The sequence below is a fragment of the Canis lupus genome, chromosome 6, assembly GCF_003254725.2.
Source record: "Canis lupus dingo isolate Sandy chromosome 6, ASM325472v2, whole genome shotgun sequence".
Classification (NCBI taxonomy): Eukaryota; Metazoa; Chordata; class Mammalia; order Carnivora; family Canidae; genus Canis; species Canis lupus.
In genome coordinates, this window is record NC_064248.1 from 1,051,549 (window position 1) to 1,063,937 (window position 12,389).

Below are 12,389 nucleotides of genomic sequence, written 5' to 3' on the forward strand. Positions count from 1 at the left end.
TCTTTTGAGAGAGAAAGAGGGAGATGAGAGTGGAGAGGGTAGGGACAAATGGACAGGGAGAGAGAATCCCAAGCAGGCTTCACTGCATAGCGCTGAGCCCGAGTGGGACTTGATCCCATGACCCTGAGATCATGACCTGAGCTGAAATCAAAGAGTTGGACGCTTTACCAACTAAGCCACCTGGATGCCCCTGTTTTTAGGTATTTTAAGAGTAACTGAGGGGTAGCTGGGTGGCGGGATGGTTCAATGGTTGAGCGTCTGCCTTTGGCTCAGGTTGTAGCCTGGGATTGAGTCGGAAGCCTTTTTCTCCCAATGTCTCTGCCTCTCTCTGTGTCTCTCATGAATAAATAAATAAAATCTTAAAAAAAGAATAGCTGAAACTTAATGTTTTTAATAAAATACCCAGCATTAAACTGATTACTTTTATAATGGATGAGAACAAATCATTGATGTTTGTTTATACAATTTTTGGTTCTGAGAATTGTATTACCAGAAGCAAAATTGTTCATTAGCTTTGCATTTTGATTATATTTAGTAATTAAGTATGCTGACTTTAGGACAGATAGAACTAACTGTGGGTTTATTGTTTCTCATTTGATACCTGTGAGTCTCTAAAGTACTTTTTCAGTGACTTCCAATTTTGGAGCAAATCCTTAAAGTCACAGAGAAGGTAGAGAAGTTAACTCCATATTTCATTGGTTTACTTTTCTATTTCTTTTTTTTTTAATTTATTTTTTTAAAATTTATTTTGTATAGAGAACTTTGAATATTCCCAAAAGCAGGCAGAATGATGCAGTAAATCCCTGTCACTTGTCCAGCTTCAAACACAGATCATTCTCCCTTCTGTATTAGTTGGCTGCAGATTTGAGGCATCCTGTGATCTGTCCGGTGTTTTCACTTTTAGGTAGAAAGGATTTACTGTAGGTCTGCTTACTGATTGACTAGGGACTGGGGATTAGAAATGGGCTTGGTGGTGGGGCCACTGCCAAGGTGAATTATATTGCATTCTTAGTAAGAATTCTAAGAATTATATTGCATTCTTGAATTATATTGCTCTTAGTAAGGTCTGGTTAGTGTCTCTTCTAAAGTGTAAATGTCTAAAGACGTGTATTGCCTTGGAATTATTGATTAGCATTCTACCACCTTGCAGATTGAGGTAATTTAAAAAAAGAACGTATATATGGTAAGATTTAAAAAAGTGGAAGAAATGTGGCTCAGTGGTTGAACATCCACCTTCAGCTCAGGGTGCAATCCTGGGGTCCTGGGATCAAGTCCCACATCAGGCTCCCTATAGGGAGCCTGCTTCTCCCTCTGCCTATGTCTCTGCCTCTCTCTCTGTATCTCTCATGAATAAATAAGTCAATCTTAAATAAATGGACGGAATGAGTGTAAAGGGTGAAGGTCATCATGTAGTATGAAGCCACTTGCTGAGAATTCAAGACAAGCATGATGTGAGTTATCCGTGTGCTGCTGAATTTTCTAGGGCCAAAGCCAAAAGGAAACACAGTCAGTGTTATACTATCCTTCAGATTTTCTTTTTTTCACTGAAGACATGTTTTTCCCACCAGATCTTCTAGAAGGAGCCATTGGGGTGGCAGGTGGAGGAGTAATTTGGTCTCTGGTCAAATGGTTGTCTGAGCAGCTCCAAGCACTATTTTGACTTGTTTTGGGTGTTTGCAGATATAATAACCAGCAATCTTACATTTTATTGAATTCAGTTTTATATCAGGCATAGTGCCTGGTGATTTATTTCTTTTAATCTTTTAATCTTAATCTTCCTGCTCCCAGATGCTACTTTCCTCTTTTTTCAGGTGAGGAAATTGAAATTCAGAGAAATAACTTGATGAATTTTGGCAGCTGTCTGTACTCAGATTGCTAAAAATAATTGACATCTAGATAAGTGGATTGTTGATTTACGTTTTGTGGGTGCATGTGTTTGACTGTGTAGTTACGTTTTTGGAAAGAGATAAGAAAAATAAGACTGGCAGGTCTTCCGATCATTGTGTGACTGGGAACGTAATCACTTTGGAGGAGACTGGGTTGTTGGCCAGGGTGGCGTGGTGAGCCCTCCCATCCATGCCCTGTGTTCGTAGTTGGTGTGCTGTTACGCTCATTGCTCACTGCCAGTTCTGAATTTTGTTCTTTTAATTTTAATACAGAGAGAAAAGGAGGAACAGGAGGAGAAAAGTAGTTTGGTCAGGAACACTGTGAAGAATGAAGACAGTGAAAGAAGAACTATGATAACCCCTGCTCTCCGAGAAGCCCTCACTAAACAAGGTGAAAATCCTCAAGAAGTGCTATCACAGTACTACCCTTTAAGCCTTTTAATGGAATACCTAAATGAGGAAGCCTAGAATAGGGATTGCAAAGAGGAAAGAAGGTTTCCTGTGTTTACTGTGCTGTCCTGTGGTTAACCCAGCAGCTGTGTCACTCTGTTGCTGTTGCAGGAGCCCCTCTTATTCCTGTGGGTCACTTGTGTGTTGGCTGCTGGCCAGCACATTTCCCCTCTGCTTGGTTTATTGGGATGTTATCATCAGTTCATTTCAGGTATGCAAGTGGAAAATGCCATCATAGGCTTCTTTACAAATCATTGTTCATGAAGGGGAAATTGTTAAAAGCAGAGAAAAGCTTACATTGATACTAGGCTGGGTCAATTAGAAATGTTTTATGTAGAAGTGTATCTGGGGTTTTGTGGGCATAGCTTACTAAGGAGACTATAACTTGAGAACAAATAACTAATATTGATTTCCTGTAGAAGAAAGACTGGTCAGTTGGGAGTCAGTATATTAACTTCTTGCCGTCACTCCGTCATTCTGTATTTCTTGAGAACCTTTGATGTGATAGTTCTGGCAATGCAGAGAAACATGATACAGCATCTCCTTGAAGGAGCCATCAGGCATCAGTCAGACAGGAGTATTCAGATCATATGTATATATGCATGTGTGTGTGTGTATAATATATATGTGTGTGTGTGTAATCTTTTTAGTATGTTCAGACCATTTAGAATGATTTTTTGCTAGGTTTAAACCTTTAATTTAGCTGCTTATTTTCTACTCGTCTTGTGTACTTTGATTTCTTATATTCCTGTTTTCTACCTTCTTTAGATTGTTTATGATTCAATTTTACATCCTTATTGGCTTATTAGTTATACCACTGTGTTCTTATTTCGTGGTTTGAGGTTTTACACTCTATCTCTGAATCATATCACAGTGTATCTTTGAGATCTTATACCACTTCGTATACAGAAGAAACTTCAGTAGTACATCTGTTTTCCCCTTGCCAACTTCTAAGCAAAGGTTATATGTTTTACTTTTACATATGTTATAAACCTACACTACATTGTTATTTTAGTTTGAATAGTCAATGATCTCTTAAACATTTAAATGATTAGTAAAGATTTTGCGTATGGACTTAGCACTTTTGGTGCTTTTTATTCCTTTGCATAGATCTGTGTTCTCTCTGGCAAGCTTTTCCTTCTGCCTGAAGGGCTTTGTTTAGCATTTCGTGTAGTGTGGGGTTTTTGGTGAATTATTTCAGCTATTGTGTATCTGAAAAAGGCTTTATTTTGCCTTCATTTTTGAAGGATGTTGTTTGATGGATGTGGAATTGTCAGTTGACAACTTTTTTTTCTTTTGGCACTTTACAGTTGTTCCACTGTCTACTTGACCCCATTGCTTCTGATGATGCTTGTGTTCTCAGCTTTCATTTGTTCCTTTGAATGTAATGTTTTTACCCCCTGGCTGCCTTTCAGATCTTCTCTTAATTACTGATTTTGAGCAAGTTAGTTATAATGTGTTTCAATGTAGTTTTCTTCATGTTGCTTGACTTGAGATTTGTTGGCTTCTTGGTTTTGTGGATTTATAGTTCGAATCAAATTTGGACAAATTTTGGCCATTATTTATTCAAATGTTTTTCTGTCACTGCCTCTCTGTCCTCTTCCTTGGAGACTTCAGTGACATGAATCTGACCTATAGCTCACTGGTGCTCTTTTCATTGTTTAAAATTCTTTTTTTCTGTTCTACTTTTCATTTTTGCACAGCTTTTGTGGCTATGTTTTCAGGTATAATTTAGTAATCTTTTCTTCTTTAATGTCTGATCTTCTATTAATTCTACCCAGTGTGTTTTTCAGCTTAGACATCTATAGTTTTCATCTGTAGAATATGAGTTTGGGTCTTTTTATAGTCTCCATGTCTCTACTTGACTTTTTGAGCCTACAAATTACAACTGTTGTAATGTACTTCCAACATCTACATCATGTCTGGATCAGTTTGGTTGCTGGGTAATTTCCTCATTGATCATGTTGCATGCTTGGTAATCTGTGATTGGATGCCAGATCTAATTTTAGCTTACTGGGTGCTAGATATTTTTGTATTCCTATAAACATTCTTAAGCTTTGTTTTAGGATGAAGAGCAGTTACTTGGAAACAGTTTGAGCCTTTTAATCTGGCTTCTATGACTTGTTAAGTGAGACCAGAGCTGCTGATTCAGTATATGGCTAATTATTTCTGACTCTTGGGGCAAAACACTTCTGTGTACTCTGCTCAGTGCCTTGTGAATCTTAAGCTTCTGACTGGTATGAACAGGCACAGTTCCCAGCAGGCTGTGAGCACCAGGCGTGCCTCTAGACCTTTCAGATGGTTCTTTCCCATTCTTGGTGAGTTTTTCTCTCACATATGCATGTACTAAGCAGTACTCAACTAGATATTTCTAGGAGTCTTCTGCGGATTCTTGAGTTTAATTTCTGTGTAGCGTTTGACTCTCTGCAAGCTCTAGCCATGTGGGCTCCCTTGGACTCTTGCTCCCATGTCCTCAGCTCAGAGAGAATACTACTGTGCTTGAATTGCCTCTTCCTGCTGCATGGCCTGGAAACTTTTAAGGCAGTAAGCTCTGGTAATGGTAGGGCTCACCTTGTGTGTTTCCCATTTCCCTGAGATTACTGTCCCTTGTTGCCTGATGTTTCATGTCTTGGAAACTACTGGTTCATGTATTTTGTCCCATTTTTGGCATTTCAGGTGGGAGAGTAAATCCTCTGTTACTTAATCTTGGTTAGAACAGAATTGTGTGCTGTGATTTTTAGCACCTGCATATTTTGGCTTATCTTGGCATTGTGGTCAGCCACAGGTCTATCCATCCTGTACTTTGCAGTTTTCTTCATACCTACATAAACGCAAAATTTGTAAAACCCTATATATGTTGGAAGAGAAGGATATAAGGAACCAATAAAACAGTGTGATTTCTATGATAATGGTATGAACAACATATAATGTAGGAATCCAGGAGAACTAGAATTTTCTTTGGGATTCTTTTAAATGCTTATTCTGCATCTGAGATTAGTTATTCAGTTACACTAGTTCCATCTTCAAATAGATAGACAGTACTTTATTTATATGCAAGATGTTTACATAAACGTGGAAGAGGATAAAAGACAAAGCCCTATAATATTGCCACTAGAGACTTGTAATCCAAATTGACATTGTTTCATAAACTATCATACTGTGAATATGGATGTTTAACCAGCCACCGATCCACTTAAGCTATCATCCAGACTGTATTTCTCCATTTGCCTCATTTGTCTGCAAGTCAAGAGTCTTTTTGTACAAGAGACTCATAATTGTGGCTTATTAGTTGAAGCCTTGTGAGAAACTTTATTAAATGCTTTCTGAAATCAGAATGTTCTACTTGTTTGCTCTACTAGTTTATTAAAAAAGGAAATGTGATTCCTTTGGCATGGCTTTTCCATGCTTTTCATGTCTTCTTTGTCTCACAAATTTGAATACTAGGTTGTGGAAATGGTGCTGAGAATTCATGTGAGGTTATGATTCCTAGAATTTTATTTTTCTCTTCTTGGGGCAGTATTTCTTTATTTTAATCCCTTTTGCCTATCTGATTCTTCATCTTTTTTTCAGAGATTACTGATAAGAGTTCCCCAGTTGTTCATTTGAAGTATATTGTTACTTGCTTTTTTTTTTTTTTTTGCTTTATGGCCCAGCATTTGGCTTATTTTTACAAAGTTTCCTTGGGTCCTCCAAAAGCATGTACATTCTGTAGTTGTTGAATGCAGCACTGTGTGTTCTTGATCATGTTTCCTGTGTTGCATAGGTTTTAGAGCTCTATTGAGTTTTTGTGGGATCTGTTAGATACTGAAAGATGTTAAAATCTTACTCTGTAATTTTGGATTAGCCTATTGTTTCTTTATATATTTTCAATCTGTGTCATTAGATGCATATACATTTTAGGATGTTTTATCATCCTGGTGAATTAAACTTTTAATGTTTTCTGCCACTGGGTTGTTGCCTGCCATTATTTAAGGAAAAAAATGATTTTGTTAAAGTTTTAAAATCACCTTTTATATGAGGTTTTGAATCAATTCAATTTTGTGTTCCTTGTTTTTCTGTTCAGGTTATCAGTTGATTGGGAGCCACTCTGGGGTGAAGCTTTGCAGATGGACAAAGGTATTTATTTTATTTAAATGTTGTTTCTGTTTTATGCAACTTTTGTATGGCTGTGATATGCAGCCAATGAATTTTACCATTTAAAGGTACAATTTACATGTAATGTAATGATTTTGAGTGAATCTGTTAAACAAATTCAGCATATATTGATGGATGTAATAAAAACCTTTTCTCCACCACCCAAATTAAGAAATGTGTCGGCCATTTTCCTCATCCTGGTAAGTTCATTTGCGTCCATTTCTAGCCAGTAGCCTCTCCCTCAGAGCCAGGAAACAGTTCTAGTTGCCATCACTAGGTTAGTTTTGCCTGTTCTAGAATTTCATATGAATGGAATCATAATGTGTATTTTTTTGCAAGTGGATTCTTAAACTCAGCATAATGTTTCTGAGATTCGTCCATGTTGTAGTATGTATCAGTAATTTATTTATTTTTATTGCAGAGTACTATATAATAGTGTGAGCGTACCACAGTTTTTAATCTGTTGATAGACAGTGGGTTGCTTTTAGTTTTTGGCTATTACGAATAAAACTTCCATGAACCTTCTTATACAACACTGTGTTATGAACATATACTTCAGTTTGTTTAGGTACATCCCGAAGTGGGAATTGCTAGGTAGGTATATATTTTGCCCTTGTAAGAAACTCCCTATCTATTTTCAGTGTGGCTGCACTATTTTATACTTGGATTGACAATTTTTGAAAGTTCCTGTTGGAACATTGTCTCACCATCCTGTGGTATTGAAAGTCTTTTTAATTTTAGCCGTTCTAGTGAGTGCCATGTGGTATTGTGGTTTAAACTTGAATTTTGTTGATGACTACTGATGATGAGGTACGTCTTTTCATGTGCACATTGGCGGTTCTATTTGTGAAATGTATATTGCCCAAATTAGGTTGTTTGACTTTATATTGTTGATTTGTAGGAGTTCCTCCTATCTTGTTGAAATGAGTCTTTTGCCCAATATGCATTGTGAATATTTTCTCCTAATGTGTGGCTTCCTTTTTTCATTTCCTTGATGGTATCTTTTGAAGTTTTAAATTTGAGTGAAGTCCAGTTATCTTTTTCTTTTTAATGGTTAGTGCATTTTGTTCTTTTTAGTTTTTTTTTTTTTTTTGGTTTGTTTAGTGTTATTTAATTAATTAATTAATTTATATTAAGAGATCTTTGCCGACTTGAAGGTCACAAAGATACTCTGTGTTTTTTTTTTTTTTTTTCTGGAAGCTTCATTTATAGTTTTAACTACTATGTTTAGGTCTTTGATTTCATCTTGAATTGATTTTTATGAATGGTGTGAGATAAAGGTCAATATTCATTCCTTCCCTTGTCCCCCATGTGGATATTCAGGTCTTTTAGCACCTTTTGTTGAAAAGAATTTTCTTTTATCTTTGAATTACTTTAGGCCTTTGTAAAATATCAGTCATCTGTCTATGAGTAGGCCCGTTTTAGGACTCCTTATTCTGTTCTATTTGTCCTTATGCCAATATCACATTGTCTTGATAACTGTAGCTTTGTAATAAGTCTAAAGTTTTGCAGTATAAGTTCTCTGTCTTGTTTTTTTTTTTTTTTTTTTTTTTTAAGATTTATTTATTTATTTATTCAGAGAGAGCAAGACAGAGGCAGAGACACAGGCAGAGGGGGAAGCAGGCTCCATGCAGGAAGCCCGACGCGGGACTCGATTCTGGGTCTCCAGGATCACATCCCGGGCTACAGGCAGCGCTAAACCGCTGCGCCACCGGGGCTGCCCTCTGTCTTGGTTTTTTAAATTTACAAGATAGTTTCCGCTTTTCTGGGTCCTTTGCATTTCCATATAGATTTTAGAATCAGCCTGTGATTTTCTGTTGTATATATTTGTTTTGTTTCCTTAGATTCTGTATTTGTCTATTTGGCATCCATTCATCACAGGGCCAGTTATATTAACTATATTTTCTTATCTTCTGTATTCTTGATGCTCTGGCTTTTGGGGGCCTTACAGACCTGAGAAGAAATCATCCCTCCCAGGGCTAGCTAATTCCTAAAGATAACAGCTTGCCTAGAATATACCTTTCATATACTAATCAACCAATCCTGAATCTGCAGCCTTCAGTTACCTCCTTATCTAACTCACACACCATGCCAATATTTTCCGTGCTCTACATTATCCCAGGGCCAGGTACCAGACGACTAAAGAACGTGCTATAGGGATCCCTGGGTGGCGCAGCGGTTTAGCGCCTGCCTTTGGCCCAGGGCGCGATCCTGGAGACCCGGGATCGAATCCCACGTCGGGCTCCCAGGGCATGGAGCCTGCTTCTCCCTCTGCCTGTGTCTCTGCCTCTCTCTCTCTCTCTCTGTGACTATCATAAATAAAAATTAAAAAAAAAAAAAAAAAAAAAAGAACGTGCTATAGTTTGAATTATTCAAACAAGCCAATCCCATTGTTTACCCTGTCTTGCCTTGCCTTTCCTGCAGAGACTTCAATAAAATATCTGGCCTAGGTTTTCCCCTTGCTCTTCTTTTTGCCTCCTGAACAATCCTGCTGCTCCTCTGTCACCCTGTGTGGTGTGGGTGTCCCCTTGTCTTGGGAAATGTAGGTAGTATATTCTTCTTTTGTTGGCATTGACCTCTCCAGGTTGGCTGCCACTCCGTCACTTCCATAAATTAAAATCCCATGGGTACAAATAAGATGGTATTTTTATTTTATTTATTTGAGAGAGAGAGAGAAAGCACAAGTTGGGGGAGAGGCAGAGGAAGAAGCAGGCTCCCTGCTGAGGTTGATGCCCTGGCTCAATCCCAGGAGCCACGGATCATGACCTGAGTTGAAGGCAGATGCTTCACCGACTGAACCACCCACGCATGCCAAGATGGTATTTTTAAATAGCTTTATTGAAATATAATTTACCTATCCTACAGCTCCCACATTTAAAGTGTATAGTTGAATGAGTTTTAATATATTCATAGGGCTGTGCAAACTATCACAGTCTGAGTTTATAATATTTTTGTTCCCGTGAAAGAAGTCATGTACCCATTAACAGTGAATCTTCATTCTTCCTTCTTCTCCCTGCCATAAACCACCATTAATCTACTTACTACCTCTATAAATTCCCCTAACGGGGATGTTCATGCATTATGTGGCTTTTTGTGTCTAGCTTCTCTCATTTAGCATGTTTTCAAGGTACATCCAGTGTGATATATGTTAATATTACATTCCTTTTTATGTGTAGATATGTGTAGATATCCCTTTTTTTTTTTTTTTTTAAAGATTTTATTTATTCATGAGAGACACACAGAGAGAAGCAGAGACACAGGCAGAGGCAGAAGCAGGTTCCATGCAGGGAGCCTGATGTGAGACTCGATTCTGGACCCATGCATCGCGCCCTGAGTCAAAGGCAGATACTCAACTGCTGAGCCACTGAGGCATCCCAGATATTCCCCATTCTACGTGTAGATATATTCTATTTTGTTCTTGTCCATCAGGATATTATGAATGATACTTCTATGAACATCATTATATGTATAAATGTTCATGTGGACATGTTTTTATGTGCTTTGGTTATGTACCTATGAGTGGAATTTGAGGGTCCTGGTAACTATGTTTAAATCATTTGAGGGATTGCAAAACTGTTTTCCAAAGTGGCTGTACTATTATATTTTATGTTCCTACCTGCAGTGTACCAGGGTCCCAGTTTCTTCACAACCTGCTAATAACATTTGTTGTTTTCCATCTTTTTTTTATAGCCATCCTAGTGGGTGTCAAATGGTTATTTTATAGTGATTTTGATTTACATTTGCATTTCCCTTAATGACAAACATTGTTGACTCCGTTTACATGTACTTACTGGCCATTTGTGAATCTTCTTTGGAGAAATGTCTATTCAGATCCTTGGCCTTTAACATTGGGTTATTTGACTTTATACTGGTGAGTTATAAGAGTTGTTTATGTGTTCTGGATGCTGGTTCTTCTTTTTTTAAAAGATAGATTTAGGGATCCCTGGGTGGCGCAGCGGTTTGGCGCCTGCCTTTGGCCCAGGGCGCGATCCCGGAGACCCGGGATCGAATCCCACATCGGGTTCCCGGTGCATGGAGCCTGCTTCTCCCTCTGCCTGTGTCTCTGCCTCTCTCTCTCTCTCTGTGACTATCATAAATAAATAAAAATTAAAAAAAAAAAAAACACATCCCAACTAGGGGTTGTCCTTTAAAAAAAAAAAAAAAAAAAAAAGATAGATTTATTTATTTATTTATTTATTTATTTATTTATTTATTTATTCATTCATTCATTCATTCATTCATTCATTCATGAGAGACAGAGAGAGAGGCAGAGACACAGGGAGAGGGAGAAGCAGGTTCCATGCAGGGACCCCGATGTGGGACTTGATCCCTGGTCTCCAGGATCACGCCCTGGGCCAAAGGCAGGCGCTAAACTGCTGAGCCACCCAGCGATCCCCTGGATGCTGGTTCTTTATCATGTGTGTGGTTTGACTCTCCTGTGGCAGCTGTGTCACCAGGAGCCAGGCTTCCGGTAACTTGGCTCCTGGTGTTCTAGGCCCTCCACTGCCATCTTCTAGGCCTTTTCCCAACCTGTCCTGTCCCACAGAAGGTGTTCCCCACAAAGAGTTATTCTTTTTTTTTTTTTTTTTTTTTTACAAAGAGTTATTCTTAATTGTGGTTTTGGTTAGCTCAAATAACCAAATGGCCATTCTAAATAAAACCAACTTTCATCTCCAGGCATGCTTGACTTTCTTATGTTCCTTATTCCTGTTCTTAAAAGTTTCTACCCTCAGTTCACACTCCTGATGAAGTTTTGGAATATAGGTATATAGGTAAGGTCTGGAGCCGATGACCAAGAAAGAATTCTTGAGATGTCTTTGGTGTAGATTGGTGGTTTTATTAAAGCCCTGGAACAGAACCTGTGGGCAGGAAGAGCTGCTGCCCAGGGCCTGTGGGGGTGGCTGATTATATACCTGGGAGTTGGGAGGGGTTTGGAGATAGCGTACTTTTTTTTTTTTTTTTTTAAAGAATTTATTTATTCATGAGAGACACAGAGAGAAGGCAGAGAGACACAGGCAGAGGGAGAAGCAGGCTCCATGCAGGGAGCCCGATGTGGGACTCAATCCTCTACCAGGATCATGCCCTGAGCCGAAGGCAGCCGCTCAACCTGAGCTGAACTGCTCAACTGCTGAGCCACCCAGGCATCCTCAGAGTGTACTATCTAAGGAATTTTGGAAACTAGGTTTCCAGGACCTTGAGGAGGTTAGCTATTTATTGTTGAGAAAAGGTCATTTATTACTATCTAATAAAACCTTAGTCATGAGACCCTTCTGATGTTTATTGGTGGGCCATGTGCTTGGAGGATGATTGCCAACACGTATCTTGGGGGGTTTAGAGATAAAAGAAGTTTCTAAAGGGGGTTTATATGTTACAGTAGACTTACAGGAACCTGGGGGTCAGGCTAAGATTGCCTTTTGCCCTTAGCAAAGTATGAACAGTGAGGTAGTTGAGTCCCTACAGGAATGTCCCTCTGCTTGTTTCAAGGACTTGTGCTGCCCCATGCTTGTGCTTTGTCCTCAGCTAGCCCTCTGTTCCCCCATCACTACTACTTCCTAATGTCAGTCTTTCTACCCTTAATTTCTGTGTGTCCTGCCTCTTCTCATATCTGGCAAGGAAAGAATCTTTGGTCTTCCTCTTTCTCCCTCAATGCCATAATCCACAGCTGACTTTGGTTTGGTGCCTCAGTGCCTTTGATGGCCCTCCTTCACAGGGAGCCCACTTCTCCAGCCCTTGCTGTTTTCAGAATATCCTATCTTCTCAGCATTTCTCTGAGTGTTCTTTCAATAGCATCTGAAGAATAGTCCTGTTGCTATTGTTTATGAATATTTGAGAATCTCTCCCTCCTTTTTTTTTTTTTTTAAATTTTTTTATTTATTTATGATAGTCACAGAGAGAGAGAGAGAGAGAGAGAGAGGCAGA

The 12,389-nt window shown here is 38.7% G+C and overlaps 1 protein-coding gene across 4 annotated transcripts in view; it reads left to right on the forward strand.

Moving 5' to 3' along the window:
- Positions 1-12,389, forward strand: part of LOC112643346 (S-adenosyl-L-methionine-dependent tRNA 4-demethylwyosine synthase TYW1) — a 246,258-nt gene that overhangs the window by 29,735 nt on the left and 204,134 nt on the right. For all 4 annotated transcript variants that reach the window (XM_035718170.2, XM_035718172.2, XM_035718168.2 and 1 more), the window contains exons 8-9: positions 2,160-2,277; positions 6,400-6,452. In XM_035718170.2, coding sequence (XP_035574063.1) covers positions 2,160-2,277; positions 6,400-6,452 — 171 coding nt within the window. The remainder of the gene's footprint in view (positions 1-2,159; positions 2,278-6,399; positions 6,453-12,389) is intronic.